Genomic DNA, 18,768 nt, shown 5'->3' on the forward strand with positions numbered 1-18,768 from the left:
TTTTGTAAGCTTATCAAATCCTTCTCGGGCCGGCCCCGTGGCTTAGCGGTTAAGTGTGCGCGCTCCACTGCTGGCGGCCTGGGGTTCGGATCCCGGGTACTCACTGAGGCACCGCTTCTCTGGCCATGCTGAGGCCGTGTCCCACATACAGCAACTAGAAGGATGTGCAACTATGACATACAACTATCTGCTGGGGCTTTGGGGGAAAAAATTAAAAAAAAAAAAAAATCCTTCTCTTTATAGCTTTTGCATTTTGTGTCTTATTTTAAGACTTTTCTTAAACATCTAAAGATATGCATCAGTTAGGATAGTCTAGGTTATGTTGTAATGACAACTCCAAAATCTTAGAGGAATGTAACAAGCAAAGGTTTATTTTATTTATTTATTTATTATTTATTTTATTGACGTTTTAATAGTTTTTAACATTGTGAAATTTTGGGTTGTACATTTTTGTTTGTCCATCACCATATATATGTCTCCCTGCACCCCTTGTGCCCACCCCCCACCCCCATTGCCCCTGGTAACCACAATACAGTTTTCTGTGTCCATGGGTTGGTTTATATTCCACATATGAGTGAGATGGTACACTGTTTGTCTTTCTCTTTCTGGCTTACTTCGCTTAACATAATACCCTCCAGGCCCATCCATGTTGCTGCAAATGGGACGATTTTGCCTTTTTTATGCCTGAGTAGTATTCCATTGTATATATATACACCACATTTTCTTGATCCAATTGTCAGTCGAGGGACACTTAGGTTGCTTCCACTTCTTGGCTATAGTGAATAATGCTGCAATGAACACAGGGGTGCATAAGCCTCTTTGCATTGTTGATTTCAGGTTCGTTGGATAGATTCCCAGTAGTGGGATAGCTGGATCATAGGGCATCTCTATTTTTAATACTTTGAGGAATCTCCATACCGTTTTCTATAGAGGCTGCACCAGTTTGCATTCCCACCAGATGTGTATGAGGGTTCCTGTTTCTCCACATCCTCTCCAACATTTGTTGTTTTTTGTCTTGGTGATTATAGCCGTTCTAACAGGCGTGAGGTGATATCTTAGTGTTTTTTGATTTGCATTTCCCTGATGATTAGTGATGTGGAACATCTTTTCATGTGCCTGTTGGCCATCTGTATATCTTCCTTGGAGAAGTGTCTGTTCATTTCCTCTGCCCATTTTTTGATCGGGTTGTTTGTTTTTTTGTTGTTCAGTTGTGTGAGTTCTTTATATATTATGGAGATTAACCCCTTGTTAGATGTATGTTTTGCAAATATTCTCTCCCAGCTGGTGGGTAATCTGTTCATCTTGATTCTGGTTTCGTTAGTCTTGTAGAAGCTCTTTAATCTAATAAAGTCCCACTTGTTTATTTTTTCTTTAGTTTCTCTAGTCTGGGTAGGCATGGCATCCGAAAAGATTCCTTTATGACCAATGTCAAATAGTGTGTTGCCTATATTTTCTTCTATGAGTTTTATAGTTTCAGGTCTCACCTTCAGGTCTTTGATCCATTTTGAGTTAATTTTTGTGTATGGCGATAACAGATGGTCCACTTTCATTCTTTTGCATGTGGCTGTCCAGTTTTCCCAACACCATTTATTGAAGAGACTTTCCTTTCTCCATTGTATGTTCTTAGCTCCTTTGTCAAAAATTAGCTGTCCATATATGTGTGGTTTTATTTCTAGGCTTTCAGTTCTGTTGCATTGATCTGTGTGTCTGTTTTTGTACAAGTACCATGCTGTTTTGATTACTATTGCTTTGTAGTATGTTTTGAAGTCAGGGATTGTGATGCCTCCTGCTTTGTTCTTTTTTCTTAGGATTGCTTTAGCTATTCGGGGTCTTTTGTTGCTCCATATGAATTTTAGTATTCTTTTTTCTATTTCTGTGAAGAACGTCATTGGGATTCTGATTGGGATTGCATTGAACCTGTAGATTGCTTTACGTAATAACAGACATTTTAACTGTTTATTCTTCCAATCCATGTGCATGGGATGTCTTTCCATTTCTTTATGTCATCATCGATTTCTTTCAATAATGTCTTGTAGTTTTCATTGTATAGGTTTTTCACCTCCTTGGTAAGATGTATTCCTAGATATTTTATTCTTGTTGATGCAATTGTAAATGTTATTATCTTTTGAGCTCTCTTTCTGTTAGTTTGTTATTAGCATACAGAAATGCAACTGATTTTTGTAGATTGATTTTGTACCCTATGACTTTGCTATAGTTGTTGATTATTTCTAATGTTTTCCAACGGATTCTTTAGGGTTTTCTATATATAAAATCATGTCATCTGCAAATAGTGAGAGTTTCACTTCTTCGTTACCTATTTGGATTCCTTTTATTCCTTTTTCTTGCCAAGTTGCTCTGGCCAAAACCTCCAGTACTATGTTGAATAGGAGTGGTGAGAGTGGGCAGCCCTGCCTCGTTCCTGTTCTCAGAGGAATGGCTTTCAGTCTTTCCCTGTTGAGTATGAAGTTGGCTGTGGGTTTGTCATAAATAGCCTTTATTATGTTGAGGTACTTTCCTTCTATTCCCATTTTGTTGAGAGTTTTTATCATAAATGGATGTTGTATCTTGTCAAATGCCTTCTCTGTGTCTATTGAGATGACCATGTGGTATTTATTCTTTGTTTTGTTGATGTGGTGTATCACGTTGATTGATTTGTGTGTGTTGAACCATCCCTGCGTCCCTGGTATAAATCCCACTTGACCATGGTGTATGATCTTTTTAATGTATTGCTGTATTCGGTTTGCCAATATTTTGTTGAGGATTTTTGCATCTATGTTCATCAGCAATATTGGCCTGTAATTTTCTTTCTTTGTATTGTCTTTGTCTGGCTTTGGTATCAGGGTGATGCTGGCCTCGTAGAATGATTTAGGAAGTGTTCCATCTTCCTCTATGTTTTGGAATAGTTTGAGAAGTGTGGGTATTAAATCTTCTTTGAATGTTTGGTAAAATTCACCAGAGAAGCCTTCTGGTCCTGGACTTTTATTTTTTGGGAGGTTTTTCATTACTATTTCAATCTCTTGACTTGTGATTGGTCTATTCAGATTCTCCATTTCTTCTTGGTTCAGTTTTGGGAGGTTGTATGAGTCTAAGAATTTATCCATTTCTTCTAGATTGTCCAATTTGTTGGCATATAATTTCTCATAGTATTCTCATAATCCTCTGTATTTCCGTGGTATCCATTGTAATTTCTCCTCTTTCATTTCTAATTTTATTTACTTGATTCTTTTCTCTTTTTTTCTTAGTAAGCCTGGCTAAGGGTTTGTCGATTTTGTTTATCTTCTCAAAGAACCAACTCTTTGTTTCATTAATCCTTTCTACTGTTCATAGCCTTTATAGATTTTATCTTTAATTGGTTGTTATATTACTGTGTGGATATTTTTTATCTGTTGTGATGATTAACTCTTTATTATATATTTTCCCCTAAGTTTGTTTTTCCCTTTATGGCTTGAGTTTCATGTCATGCTTAAAAATACTCCATGTTAAATTGTAAAATTATTCACTGTAATTTTTATAGTTATCTGACAGCCTTTAAAAAATTATTTTATCTACTGTTTGTTTTATATAGTATGTGAGATTGGAACCTCATTTTCTTTTCATACATGTAGACATTTGTCCCTTATTGATTAAGGCCTTCTTTGTTCCTGATTTGAAATATCAGTTTTTTCATACACTGAATTTTCATATATGCTGGGTCCATATTTGTATATTGCTGTGCTAAAATCATATTGTTTTAATTACTCTTGCTTTATATTAAGGCAAGTCTCTAAGGCAGGGATTTAAAGACCTCAGGCTTCAATCAAATAGCCTGTGTTCAAATCCTAATTCTGCTACTTTGCAAGAAGCTTTGCGACTCTGCTCCGCTTAGTCACTTTTGCGTCTTTAAGGTTAGGTTTCCTTTCCTGGAAAATATTGGTGGTAGTAGTAGTAGTAGTATCTACTTCGTAGGTTGTAATGAGATTTATACGGTACCTGGCACTAAACTCGGAATAATTGTTAGCTGTCACTGTTGTTTTAGGGGGCTAATGCTGCTTTTTTTAATAATTTTATTTATTTATTTATTTTTTTCCCCAAAGCCCCAGTAGATAGTTGTATGTCATAGCTGCACGTCCTTCCAGTTGCTGTATGCGGGACGCGGCCTCAGCATGGCCGGAGAAGCAGTGAGTCAGTACGGGCCCAGGATCTGAACCCGGGCCGCCAGCAGTGGAGCGCGTGCACCCAACCGCCAAGCCATGGGGCCGGCCCAATGCTGCTTTTTTTAAATCAGTACTTTTATGAACATTTCTTCCTCTGCTTCCCTTCATCACTCCTTCCCTTAAAAAATGAGTGACTAATACAGATGAGAGCCTGGTGTCTGTTGGCCCTCTCTCTGAGGGACAGTCAGTGTTTGAGTGGAGCCTGTTTTTTTGCCTGTTCTCTCTTGCTCCCTAGGGATGTGCATTTTCCTTTCTGCTTCTCTTGTGGTGAGCTCACCAAGGGTAGGCTTCCCCATCCTGCAGGGGATCCTGGCGTTTCTCCACTTGCTCTGCCAGGACCTGTGAAGTCAGTGCAGTTCTAGGGGGAAAGGGAAATAGTAGAAAGCCCACTGTGACTTCAGATCCAAGTAGAGTTCTTTTAATCTTTTCTATTAAAAAGTAGATACTGTGTTATCATTGCCACTTGACTCCTACATATATTTCTCAATTGGTTTCGAACATACCCCTCTCTGTTTTATGATTAATTATCCCCCAAATATCTACAGTTGTTATGCAGGAAAATGTTTTTCATTCATTCAACAAATATTTATTAAAGGAAGAAGTAGCAATTTTGAGGCCCAAAAGTCAAGTTTGACTGCAGACAAATTTGGCATAAGGATGGATTTTGAATGTTTTTTCAACATTTAAAATCATGAGATTTCATTTCCTTCTACTGTATCATATTAGTCAAAGAAGCAGGAGTGGTGACATTATGTGACAGGCATATATAGGCAAGAAGGTTTATTATCTCAATACTTCAGTTTTCTGTTTTTGACAACAAACACATTAAAGGGAGGATACGTGGGTTTACAATAGGATTATATGTTTACTTATGAACCTTTAAGCAAAATGTTGTAAAGAACCCCATTTCTAGCTCCAGGTTTCTAATAAATAGCTCTCATCCCAGCACTCTAGCTTCTGTAATAGTTTATAGCAATGCTTTGTAACAACAGAATGTTGAGAATATATTGTGCAGAGATAATTGGACATCAAAAATCAGTGATCTACCCCTTCCCCCCATAATATATAAAATATTCCCTAGGAAATTGAATTTCAAGTTTGGACTTGGAGCGAAAACCTCTCCCCACTTCTGTCTAGCTACTTCCAGTTTTATTTGGGTTTGTTAAAAGAAATTAGAGGGCCGGCCCCGTGGCTTAGCGGTTAAGTGTGTGTGCTCCGCTACTGGCGGCCCGGGTTCGGATCCCGGGCGCGCACCAACACACTGCTTCGCCGACCATGCTGAGGCCGCATCCCACATACAGCAACTAGAAGGATGTGCAGCTATGACATACAACTATCTACTGGGCACCGACACACTGCTTCACCGACCATGCTGAGGCCGCGTCCCACATACAGCAACTAGAAGGATGTGCAGCTATGACATACAACTATCTACTGGGGCTTTGGGGGAAAAAAAAAGGAGGAGGACTGGCAATAGATGTTAGCTCAGAGCCGGTCTTCCTCAGCAAAAAGAGGAGGATTAGCACAGATGTTAGCTCAGGGCTGATCTTCCTCACAAAAAAATAAATAAATAAATAAAAGAAACTAGATTTCGAGGCGGGCCCTGTGGCTTAGCAGTTAAGTGCCCGTGCTCCGCCGCTGGCCGCCCGGGTTCCGATCCCGGGTGCGCACCGACACACAGCTTGTCCGGCCATGCTGAGGCCGTGTCCCACATACAACAACTAGAAGGATGTGCAGCTATGACATACAACTATCTACTGGGGCTTTGGGGAGAAAAAGGGGAAAAAAAGGAGGAGGATTGGCAATAGATGTTAGCTCAGGGCCAGTCTTCCTCAGCAAAAAGAGGAGGATTGGCATGGATGTTAGCTCAGGGCTGATCTTCCTCACACACACAAAAAAAGAAATTAGATTTCAAGAGATGGTAGAAACCAACATAGGTTATTAACCACTTACTTTGTTTAAATGTTTGCAAAGGACATTTTCCAGGTTGCCTTATACTGTGCTGACTGTACGCTTCATATCTTGAAGAGTCAGCTTTGGAAAAACGTTATTAGCCTGCAAGTTCACTTTTGAAAAGTTTCATAATTTTGAATAGGTAAAATATGGTACAAAATTCAAAAGTTATAAAAAGGCATAAATCTCTCTTACCCTTCCCTACTTCCAGACACCCAGTTTTCCCCTAAAAAGGCATCTACTACTACCAGTTACTTGTATATCCTTCCAGAGATTTGCTATGCAAGATTTCCTATACAGTCATATACATGTATATATATGCTTTAAACGGACACATACAAATAGTAGGACTTGGCAGCCTATCCTGGCAATCTTGCTAGTTTTCAATTTCAGTCTTGAAAATTTCTGCCAAATTGCTCTTTTGCCCTTCATGGAGGTTGTCCCAGTTTATATTCCCACCCACAGGGAACGTGAGAGAGTGTCCCCACAACGTCACCAACACAGCGCCTCATCAAACTCCTTTGATTTTTGCCAATCTGAAGGAAAGATTGTACCTTATAGTTTAAATTTGCATGTTTGTTATTTTGCAATAACATAAAATTGAAGTTGGGCATCTTCTTGAGATGAATTTAAAATACTTCTCCTGTTTATCTCTCGACTTTATATGTCTGTTGCCATGAAGACCCTTTAAAAGATGTGTATCAATTGAGCGGTCGATTCTTGGCTTTTAGATTTTGTTTCATTTAGAAAGGCCTTCCTCTTTGGAGGTTATAAAAAAGAATTCATGGTTTATTTTATCCGTCTGGAATTTTAGAATAAAGTTAGGAAGTATGCAGGTTTACTTCTGAAGCAAAACTGTATATCGTGATATAGAATGTGTATATTGTATTGAGATTATAAATAAAGTGTAGTTCCTGGGGAGAGTTGTTACTGTATTGGTTCTCCGGTCTATGAGAGAGTCGTAATTTTTTTTTCCCACAGATTATTAAAGTAACACTTTGCTGTAGGAAACTTGGAAAAATACAGAAGGGAATGAAAATCGCCTACAATCCCAGCACCATTATATATAACAAAATTGGGACCATACTGTATCTTAAATTTTTTTCACTTGAGTCTAACATAGGAACATAGGTTTAGGAAATACTTTAAACGGTTGCTTAGTATTGTGGCAGGATGTTTGTTTTTCCACCATCCTAACAGTTTTCTGAGGAGAAATCGAAGGCCTTTAAAGGAATGAACGGCCTCAGTTTTAGGCTTACCTTAAATCTGGAACAGTTTTGAAGGCGTCCATTTTAAATGAGCCGCCCTCTCCCAGCTCCCCGGCACTCGGCGGGCTGGCCCCAGCGGACGCAGCCCCGCCGGCGCGGTCTCAGGCTGGACGCTCTGCCGGCCGCGGGCGGCGCCTCCCCGCCCGCCCGCCGGTCCCGCCTCCCCGCCCGGCGCAGCGCCCCCTGGCGGCCGAGGGCGGCGCCCCGTCGGCCGAGAAGTCCCTGCGGCGCCGCGGGCCGCGTTCTGTCCGAGGCCGGGGCTCTTGGAGCGGGCCGCGCGTCCGCAGGATTTCGGCGCCGCGCGCAGACCCCCGCTCCCCGAGCGGCCGGGTGGTTTCCGTGCTGCACTCCCTCGCCGCCGCCCGTTTGGGGCCATTTGAGAAGTTGTCAACTTCCGGGGTGGGGTGGGCGGCCGAGGGCGTCGCTGTCACGCGTGGGCTCGGCCCTTTAAACTTGGCGTTGTCAACTTCTTACGGGGGTGTGGTCGGCGCTGGTTGTCCCCTGGCTCCGCCCGCCCTCCAGATGCTGTGCGGTCATGAGCCGGGAGGGCGCGGGCACCTCTCTGGTGGCCGAGGTGATCCGAGGTGAGTGCAGGCGCGGCCTGGCCCGGACAGCGCTTTTAGAGCTGGGCCCCGGCAAGGAGGCCCGACTGCTGGCCGGGAGGTCCTTTAAGCTGGGGCCGGCCGCCGCTGTCTCCCGGGTGTGGGTGGCCTCCTGGGACTCCTGGTCCCGGCGGAGTCACTGTGGGCGTATCTGCAGGGACACGAGGGTCCCTGCACCCCTGGCTGGCGCAGGAGTAGAGCCTCTCCGCCTCGGCGAGCGAAACCCCTCCCTGTGCACGGGGATCAAGGGTCGTCTGTGACTGGAAGGGAGTGAGCCAGGTCGTCCGCTTTGAGTGTTTGTGGTTGCGAGACGTTTTAGTTGAAGAGTTGACAAGGAAATAAATACAGCAATTGCGTAAGTCGAATTGCAGACAAAAATTGTTTAAATTACCGTTTGGGGAAAGGATGCCCGCTGGCGTCCCTTCTTTCTTAATATGTTAAAGGCTGCACTTGATTTTGCCGCACGTTCAGTGTCAGTGTCCTGCTAGCACTACTACCACTAGGTATTGCAGATGACTGCTTCGCCAACGATTTTAGGCAGCTTTTTTGGGTGGGGCGGGGGAGGAAGGGTGGAGCCTCTGAGTATTACTGCTCTTTTCCACTCTTGCTGAACCTCAGGGCAGCCCAACTGCATTTATGCAACACAGGTTCATCTCACACTCGTCAGGCAGAAACCTCTCATTGCTTTCCTTGTAATTTGTCTAAGTGTAAAAATGACAACAAAGGTAGTGATTCCGAATCAAAAAAAATAGTGATCCCTAAGAACAGTTGCATAAACATATGGTTTGTTTTGTTCTTTGCGTTCTATTGCCTTATACGTTAATTTTGAAGCAATTTCAACAGAGTTCTTTCTCTTCTTTAAAAAAAAAAAGTTATTGAAAAGACTTCTAGGATGTCTTGAAAACATAGCGAAACACAATGAAAGTCATCTAGGTTGATGGTTAGCCATCAAATGCATGCTGCCATTTGCTGAAATTTCTTAGTCTAAGGAAACTAAAGTTTTGTGATGAGAGGTTCCTCCAGAAATCAAGCCGTATCTTTATGTGAAAAGTTGCATCGCTATTGAAACTTTAAGGTTACAGGCAGTTTCTCCTTTACAAAAAATTGCTTTGTCTGTTACCCGCCAAAATAGCCAAAACATTTTAAAATTACCCAGTGGCAAGCCTTACCATCTGTAAGATGCATGGAAAAAATAAAAAGCTGACTTCATCTGAAACGAGTTGCATCATGATATATGAAGTGTTTTTTAATAACCTGAAGGAAAGAACATTGCAATTTTTCCATTTCAGATCGCCTTTGTTTTGCCATTCTCTACAGCAGACCAAAGAGTTCATCAAATGTACATTATTTCAGCATAGATAATGAACTTGAATATGAGAAGTAAGTATTGCTTTTTAAATGATTACTGGTAACTTTTTTTTAAGAATCTAAAGGTATGTTTATAAACAGGATAGCCTCGGAAAAATACACATCTGTTGATTGATAATTACAGGATTTTGTTTTTTTAGCACTTGGTAATAAAATAGATCCTTAGGGGAAAAATCAAAATGAAAGAACCTTTCTAAATTTTAACAATTTACATTTAAAATTCTAATAGTTTACAATACAATGAGATATAAACTAGTGTACTAAAATAAGTAAGATGTGTTTTTGCCAGTGGAAAAATATGTGTGGAAAAACAGCTTTTTGATTCAGAGGTATTTTCATATGTTATTTGACATTAGATTTAGGTGCTGTAGCACTTGTCCTATTTTTAATAGACATTGTTTACCAAGATACTTCTTCCACTAGTAAGGCAATACCTTTAAGTTATATGACTGACGACAATTTGTGAATGCTTTCTTGTGTTAATTTGATCTTGTAGCTCCAAAAAAGCATTTTTATTCAGAGCATCTAGAATATACATATATGTTTTTGTTTTTCATTTTTAAAGCTTCTACGCAGATTTTGGACCCCTCAATCTGGCAATGGTTTACAGATATTGTTGCAAGATAAATAAGAAATTAAAGGTAAAGTCTTTTTCACTTAAAATTTGACTTAAGTAATCATTGTTAGCCTGATCTTGGGGAGGGAAAATTAAGGAAAACATATCTGTGTTTAAAAAGGAAATATCCTGTTTTTCACTGCAGTGGTGTTTGGGACATATGCGTGGTTTTTGTTTTATAAAGTCATAGTATACATGTTTGTTTTCTAGAGTTTTGATTGAATGGTTTAAGTTTGGGTCATTTGGTTCTGGTTTGGATTGGTAATGCTCAAATGCTTGAAAAGCCAAAGTAGAATTTGGTTAATAAAGTGAACCTCTTACTGTCTGAGCTAATAGAACTGAAAGCTAACAAGAGAAACTTCTCTTTGGTCCTTGTTCTTTCTGCCTTCACTTTGATACGGAATGCTAGCCAACTAATAAAGGAAAACTGGTTCCTCTTACTTGCTCTCATTCTGTCCTCACCCTACCATGACAGTGTACTGCCTGTGATTCTTCACCTTACCGCTTTACACATGCTGTGAAGGAGCAGAGGAAGCAAGGGCAGGCAGCGTACCTGTAAGGCCGTGTCACTGAGTAACAAAAGTGTATTTCTATTAGTTTGTACTTGGACCCCATTCATTTATTTAAAAAACTTTGAATTATTTGTCATACACAATAAGAAGTGTTTATGTACTGCTAGAAATTCCAAATTAGTCACTGTAAATTCTCAGGTAGAAAATACTGGATTTGGGGGCAGGTACTTTTTAAAAACAACTTTATTCAATTGATTAATTACCAGACTGCTACACAGAAGAAATACAATTTATTTTCAATTAAAAATTAAGTTGTATTAAAAACTTAGGGGTAAGGCATATTTTTTTTCTTTGAGCATCAAGCCTAAATTCCACATCATAAGTGTTAGAAGCACCTGTCAGATGAGTTACTGATCTGTAAAATGGAAGTTGTAGCATTGCTTTTTGTTTTTGCATTATGTGTATATTCATTACAGAATTACATAGAGATGGAGACTCTTCTTTCTGGCTTTTATTTCTCTCTTGAATAGGAATATAAGCATTTATGGCCCTATATATTTATTCCCCACCCCCACCCCCTTTTCCAGTTGCCAGTGGCAGATCTTTTGTTACACAGGGCCAGGAAGCTAAAAAAGCTAAAAATATTTTCCTTTCCCCCCACTTGTGTTCCTTTGCTTTAATTTTGAAAGAATCTTTTTTTCCCCGTACTCAGCCGTCTATGGATTTTTATCCTTTGGGTCAACGAAGAATGTATTGTTCCTTTTTAATTTTTTTTTTTTTTTTACTTTTTATCATTTTCTAGAACAACTTGCAGAGTGTTGAGCATCTAAGCTGGTTGAAACATGACTGCTATTCAGTTAGTAATGCTAACAGTGTGTTGGGAGTTTGAATTGAGTGTCTTGTGCTTGTCTTGCTCTATGGCTGGTTGGGTTTTGTTTTGCTTTTTTTCTTTTTTAAACCAACTTGGATCTCTTGCTCCATGTAAACAACTAAAGGAAATAGTACACATTCAGCATTGACTCACAGAAGCCAAGGAACATGTGCTTATTGAACTGAATATAGCTTGTCCCTTAACCCTTACCCAGATCCATTTCTACTTACATGAATGAAGTACAGGTGAGGAAGTGCTAACTAATCATGTGTTCTTTTGGTTTTTAAATTCCATACCCTTTTATTTTTAACTTTTTATTGAAGTATAATGTCCGTACAGAAATATGCACAGATCTTGAGTGTACAGCTCAATGAATTTTCACAAACTGAATATAGTGGGTAATCATCTTGATCATCAGATCAAGAACAGAACATAAGTAGCCCCACACCAGCCCACTTCTGCTCTCAGTTATCTCTGCACCACCCTCACCCCACCCCCACCCCCTTCACTATCCTGATTTCTAACAGAACGAATTATTTTTGCACATTTTTATATACTCTTTTAATTTAAAGGTTTTGGGAATAGATTTTTTAAACAAGTCAAGCAGTAGGAAAAGGAAGGAAAAGGACCCCCTCCCTTTCCAGCTTCTTGTGTCTTCTTTCAGAGGCAGTCTCTACTTTAAGCATGTATCTTTTCATATCTCCTCCCTCTTTCATTGTACATTCATTCTAATCCAAGGATATGTCTTTTTTGGGGAAGGTACTTGGTAATTTTTGGTATCAGAGTTTAAAGAGCTTGCTAATATGAATGTTTATACATTGTGAGATTTGGAATTTATCTTCATCACAAAATAAAGTTTTAGAAAACTTGAAATTAAAAAGAAAATACTGACAGCTGTTTATCTTCATGCAGTCCATTACAATGATAAGGAAAAAAATTATTCATTTTACTGGCTCTGATCAGAGAAAACAAGCAAATGCTGCTTTCCTTGTTGGATGTTATATGGTAAGTATTTAACTACTTTTTCCTAATGTGTTGGTGAAAGTGCATACAACAGTGATACTTTAAATTTGCAGTTGGAATTTTGTAATTTCTTTTTCTAAGATAATGTCTTGATTTCTTTCCCAAAAAAGCATGTTTTGCTTTTAAAGAATTGACCAACTGGGGCAGGCTGTGCATATGTGGGAGGAGGAGGGGTATATGGGAGATCTCTGTACCTTCTACTCAGTTTTGCTGTTCTGAACCTACGTTAACCAACTGCTGTGAAAACCTTTTTATGCATTATGGCACTTAGGGTTAGAAAATAATGCCCTCAAAGCTGTGTTTTTATTAACTCATGATCCATTTAATAAAGTTGTGAAAGTGCAGTCAGGACCAGTAATTGATTTTTTTTTTTTTTAAGAAAAACATCAAAGGGCATCACATGAGGTAAGAGTGCTTTATGATTTGAATACATTTCCTAACTAAGGTGTGATTCCAAAGTCATCTCCCTTCTCATGAGAACATCTAGCAGGAGGACATGGCCTGCCCATATTGTAGGAAAATGGAAACATGCTATGTGGATCACATATGACATGGAGTGTCAATTTGGGTCGTGGAAAGTATGCTTTGGAATAGCCAGGATTTACAGAGTTATGAATTTCATTTATTTGTAAATATCACGGAAGAACTTTGTTTTTTTAGAGTCAAATTTTATCCAGCGCCTAGTGCATTCATCTGCAGGAGTACCTTAGCACAGTTTTTCCTGAGTAAGCTAAGAGCTCTCCAGAGGAACGTCCTTCATCTTTTTGGTGGTGTGGAAGCTAGCTGCTCTAATCAGTGGAGAGAAAGAAGGAATGGATGTTTCTTCCTCTCCTGCCCACCATAGGTGTAATAGTTATTCTCCTAGATAAAGGATTCTTTTTGGAGTTCTTTAGATAAGTTCTTTCTTCCCCCACCTTGCTACTTGTTTCTGTCATGCTTTCCTCTCTTTTAAAATTATTTTCTGGTATATAGTTTGATAATCTGGAATTTACAATGATTAGACCAAAAGTTGGTGGTACTAGTTGAAATTGCACCTCAAGATTTAATAATTTCCTTTTCTCTGTTTAATCATTGACAACGATTGAGGCCTTTTTTGGTTTAGTTTTCGTATTTGTGCTCACAAGAGTAGTTGAGAGAAATGTTTCTGAGATGACTTTAAGTTTAATATCATCTCTGAGTGTATGAAACACAGGTTATAGATTATATCTATTAAAATTTCATTTCTTAAGCTTACCCAGATATGGTGTTTTTGTTTTTTGTTTTTTTCCATCTTTCCTGTTGTTTATTGTGCTTAGCGGCAAAAGTCCTTAGGAAAGGAAAAGAGCCTATCTGAGGGCTCGAGAAAAGGAGAATATGGAGAGGTGGCTGTTTTAACTGGGCATTTGGTCTCATTACTTGGCTAGTCAGTGTGGAGAGGAACCCCGTGGATTAGAGTGAAATCACGACAGCTTTACAGAAAAAAGGATGCAGCCACAATTCTTGGGGCTCATAAAGTACTCCAGGGAACCCTGAGAAAGTGGCCCTTGGTGGGACAGTAAAAGTCTTTACACTGCTCAGGAGAAAATCTGGATGGCTGAAGCAGTTCCATCTCAGAGAGTATGCTCCTGAGCGGAACACACACAGCTCTGCCTAGGCTGCTTTTGGGTCAGTTGCTTGTCTCTGGTCAGATGAGATGTCCCCAAGATGGTGGGGTCTTGAGGAGCTAGATACCGTGACTTCCGTGTGAAGAAACCCTTAGAGGGTGGCTGTGGGTATGGTGGGAACCAAGAGTTGTCTTAAAAACAAAACACTTGATAATTTTATATATAAGAAATCCCTCTTTTAAAATCTTGTTGCTGTTGTGTTTTACTGCTAGTGAAAAAGCCATAACCCCTTGGCAGTTTATTGAAAATGTGTTGGCATATTCGTTCTCGGGTTGGTGTTGGCCTTTTGACTTTGTTTATGGTTGTATTTTGGCATGCAAAAGTTTATTTTTCTACAGTTAGTATATTTTAGATTTAGAACTCCTTCCAGGACTTTATGCTCCCAGGTCGGCACTGATTTGATTGTTAGGAAAGTGGCAGGTGAGCGGTGTTGGACCTTCGCTTGAGTTTGTTGCTCTGCTCCGTTAGAAGCCAGCTTGGCAGGAGGGTTATAGCTCTTGGCTGTAGCAGAAGTCTTTGCAGCCATGACTGGTTGCCTCAAGTAGGAGCGTGGAGCTGTAATGATGCGAGGTGAGGAAAAGGAGAAAAACTTCTAAGAAAAGGCAATTTATTAATAGTAGCAAAGGAATGTCAAGATAGAATATGGATACCTCAAAAGATTATACATCAAGGTAAGTTAGTGCAGGTTTGATTTGATTGAAGTGTTTTGAATTCTCTGATTAAAGATTTGTAGAGATGAGTGAAAATTGTCTAAAAACTGATGTGCAGCCTTGATAACCTTTTCTGGAGTTGCTGAGGAATTTTGGTAAGATAGGCTTTTTATAGTGATTGACTTGGAGGGTAGTGTGATAATGTTAAAATAAAAACAAAAAATCTGGAGGAAGAATTCTTAGGAAGGATTCCAAATGGACTGACTTTATCTTTGTCTTTCTAAACTCTGGGCCCCTGAAAGGAATCATGCTCCATTCATCCTTGTGTACATAAAAGGAGCTAGCATGAGGTGTGGGGGGAGCATAAGAGTAAGGTGTTAAGAGAACTTCTATTTATGTTTTTTATCTTAAAGAAGATGTTAGGCTTTACAAATACTTAAAATACTCACATACCTACAGTGGGATTCACATGCCCATGCCCATTCTGTCCTTTTGTCATCTGGTCAGGCACCATGCGTGCCTTGACTAGTGATTTGTCTTCAGTGTATAGCCAAGTATTGTTCTATATGTGGTCTAGGAAATGGGTTACCAACTATCTGAAATGGTAGAATCTTTGCTAACAAATATGGGTGAAACTAAAAGTCTTTGTACCACTCACTGTGCAAGAGTTGAAGAACATAAAAGATAACTGCGAGTTTTTCTTGTGTGGAAAACTTAAGTGAACCACATCATTTTACGAAATAAGTTTGCTACCCTGTTCTGTGGTAAGTCAGTGGCTGTTACCTAGCCAGATTTTGCAGTGGTGGTACTTAACCTGTCATTTCAAGTAAAGGTGACATTTTAAGTGGAAAAGTAAGTTTTGTTTTGAACAAATTTGTTTTTCAAAACAAATTTATGATTAAGGGAATGTTTCAAAAGTAAAAGTTAGAAACTTTGTTTTGTCATTTTGTTGTAAAAAATGATGTCACTTACAAAATCCATATTTACACCCTTGAGAAATTTAGAAAATTTTCCTTTTTTCAAAAACGTTCTCTTCTATTTATAGAAGCAGGACCTGTGCACATGTATGTGTGTGTATCTACGCGCAGACATACACTATATGTTTTAGGTTCACCAGGACAGTTTATCACCTGCGTTTTTCACTCGGTGATCGGTTCTTCCATTTTGGTACGGGCTTTATCATCTTTGCGCCCAGATTGTATTCATATTTCCCCAGTTGATCCAAAATGTCCAAACCAGTGTCTAATCCAGGACCATATATTGCATGTGGTTGTTGTGCCCTTAATCTCTCCCACATACGGTCCCCTTTTGCTAACGCTGTTTTATTGAAGAGACCAGACCTATTATCTATTAGAATGTTTCACTTTTTGCGTTTCTCTGGTTTCTTCTTTATGGTATCTTTTAACTTGCTTCTCCATTCTCTGTATTTCTTATGAACTGAAAGTTATATGTAAAGGCTTGTGCGTTAGTAGTACATGTTGAATCACATCAGAATACATGTAATACCTAAATTACCGTTAATGATGCTAAAAATGACCACTGGTTTAGGTGCTCACCATTGAATCCCTTCACTGTATGGTTTTCTCCTTATGACTTGCAGTATTCTATGTGGTGGTGTTTTGGAACTACTTGTATGTCCACTTCCCCATCAACCATTCATCTAGTGTTTTAAATAGCGATTGATAGTACTTGCCTGAATCAACCGTTTTATTAAGGTTTCAGTATATCAGTTTTCTAATTATTTCGTTCATCCTTCATTTATTAGCATTCATCCTTCATTTATTAGCTGGCTTTCTTTTATGGGAGTTGAGCTTCCCTCATCCACTTGGGGCTCTTTGGTTACCCTGAAACCAAATGTCCTACCGAAAAGACAGAATGAATAGTCATTTCCCTTTAATTACCAGTTTTCAAAGTAAAGTGATATATTAATAGCTATAAAACAAAATTTTATAACCTGCTTTAAAATCATGTAAACAAAGTTTGGTAGGTTTTAAATTCATTTACTAAACATTTTTAAAATTTGCAGCACTTTCCCATTAGTTTTTTTTTTTTTCTTTTATTTATTTATTTATTTATTTATTTATTTATTTATTTATTTATTTTTCCCCCAAAGCCCCAGTAGATAGTTGTATGTCATAGCTGCACATCCTTCTAGTTGCTGTATGTGGGACGCGGCCTCAGCATGGCCGGAGAAGCGGTGCGTCGGTGCATGCCTGGGATCCGAACCCGGGCCGCCAGCAGCAGAGCGCACGCACTTAACCTCTAAGCCACGGGGCTGGCCCCTCCCATTAGTTTTTAACAACATCTGATTAACATTTGGGAAGTTGGAAATTTACTAACCAAATGTGCATCATTGCTAGATGGGATTAAAAAATGAGTGTAATCATTCCTGCAGCTGCATTTACATATCCTGGTAAAATATCTTTTTTAGTTACTACACCCATTAAAATCAAGAATTGAAATAGTTGAACTTACAACTAGGCTTTTAAATCAAGATTTTTTAAAAATGAAGCATATTAATCACATTAACTGTTAAATTTATTAATATTTTAGTGATCAGGGTTTTTTAGCACAATTACAATATATAATAATCCATTTTAGAAGTAATTGTCACTTTATCTTTTTCTTACTTTTTAATTTTTTATGTGTAAACTTTATAATGGAGGTGATGTGTTATTACACTAGTAGGTGCAAGCATTAATTTCTAGTTGCAGAACAGTTATTTGGAAGAGGCCATTGTGTAGTGGATGAAGTTTAGGTTTAGGTTCAGACTGAGCTGGCTTTTAATTTCCATTTAGGTTGAGTATGTGATACAAATTAAGCATTCACTAAATGTCTTTCTCTCTCTTTTTCCTGGTTCTTTCTTCCATTATTATACCTTAAATCTGCTTTTTATATTAAAAAACAAGAAAGCTACCATTCTATCTTACTGGTTTTCGACTTTGGTTATACCTTACTGCCCTAGCATTTGTATTTTCTTGCAGATATACAGTATTCAGCTCATCCAGAGGTTAAATGTACCTTTAAAGGCTAGCCTGAGAAATTAACCGTTGTTTCTAACATTTTCTGTGGTTAAAGCATTCTGAGTGTAAAATAAATGATGCAGGCAAACTGTTGGTACATAGCTTTCAAATTTGCATTCCTCTAATGTTTAGTAGATTACTTTGGTACGGCTAAGTGTGGATCTGTTCAAAATTTATCACTCTTATTTTTTATTTTTAAGCAATTTTTCTAGCCTTTAGAATGGCTTACCTTGTGAACATTTATATTGAAAATTATAATACTAATTAAATTCTAGGGATATAGTAATTCAGTGGTCTCTGAGTAGAATCCTAAATTGAGTTGAATTTGAGATTGCTTCAACAGTTATGATAAGAGCTCAGGGACTTAATCTGTTATTTAATGCTGATCTTTTGAACCTGTGGTACACTTTTTTAAATGCTTTAATTATTTGGACCCAGAGAATGCTGGGTTAAGCTGGCTGCAGGGTGAAGAGATCAGATGAGAATTTAAGACAAGGGGAGCAGAGGGGAGAGGATCTGGAAGCAGTGGTAAGATTCCAGTTCAGCAAACAGCAGTCTAGACGGGCAACAGAGACCAGAGGACAAAACCAAGTGGGACGGCCAGAGGCTTTGTCAACACTCATCCCTGGGCAGACACCATTCCTGGGCTTCTGTGAAGGGCAGGGCAAACAGCAACCAGGCAGCTGGAAATAGCAACCAGGCACCAGGTGGCAGGAGGTGCTGCAGAAAGGGGACGGTACAGGCTGCCAGTGGGACATTGGCCCCTGCCCTGGGAAAAGACCCTGAAGTGGAGGCAGCTGGCTACAGTCCTCTCATTGTCCCGGCTTTACCTCCCTTTTCACCCCAGTGATCTGACTGATATTTCAGCTGCCTGTGGTACTTGCTGGTTGGTATTAACTTTGGGAAAAAGTAAAGAGAAATGGCCCTCTAACCATTTATGATCTTTGCAGATCTGTTAAGCTCTCTGGAATTTGGGATCCCATCCTTGTTTCAGTATTTGTTTTAGATAGTATGGTTTCTTATCTATAAATGAGGCCTGAGCAGTA

The 18,768-nt window shown here is 39.2% G+C and overlaps 1 protein-coding gene across 8 annotated transcripts in view; it reads left to right on the forward strand.

The window, feature by feature from the left end:
* CDC14B (cell division cycle 14B) overlaps positions 1-18,768 on the forward strand; it is a 103,271-nt gene that overhangs the window by 40,943 nt on the left and 43,560 nt on the right. For 6 of the 8 annotated variants that reach the window (XM_087444270.1, XM_087444266.1, XM_087444269.1 and 3 more), the window contains exons 2-4: positions 9,306-9,396; positions 9,950-10,025; positions 12,296-12,388. In XM_087444270.1, coding sequence (XP_087300396.1) covers positions 9,306-9,396; positions 9,950-10,025; positions 12,296-12,388 — 260 coding nt within the window. Of the gene's footprint in view, positions 1-7,909; positions 7,999-9,305; positions 9,397-9,949; positions 10,026-12,295; positions 12,389-18,768 lie in introns of those variants that run through there. The other 2 variants (XM_014795565.2, XM_004440818.3) reach the window with 2 other exon arrangements.

The sequence above is a fragment of the Ceratotherium simum genome, chromosome 20 (genome assembly GCF_057802395.1).
Source record: "Ceratotherium simum simum isolate JZ-2026a chromosome 20, ASM5780239v1, whole genome shotgun sequence".
Classification (NCBI taxonomy): Eukaryota; Metazoa; Chordata; class Mammalia; order Perissodactyla; family Rhinocerotidae; genus Ceratotherium; species Ceratotherium simum.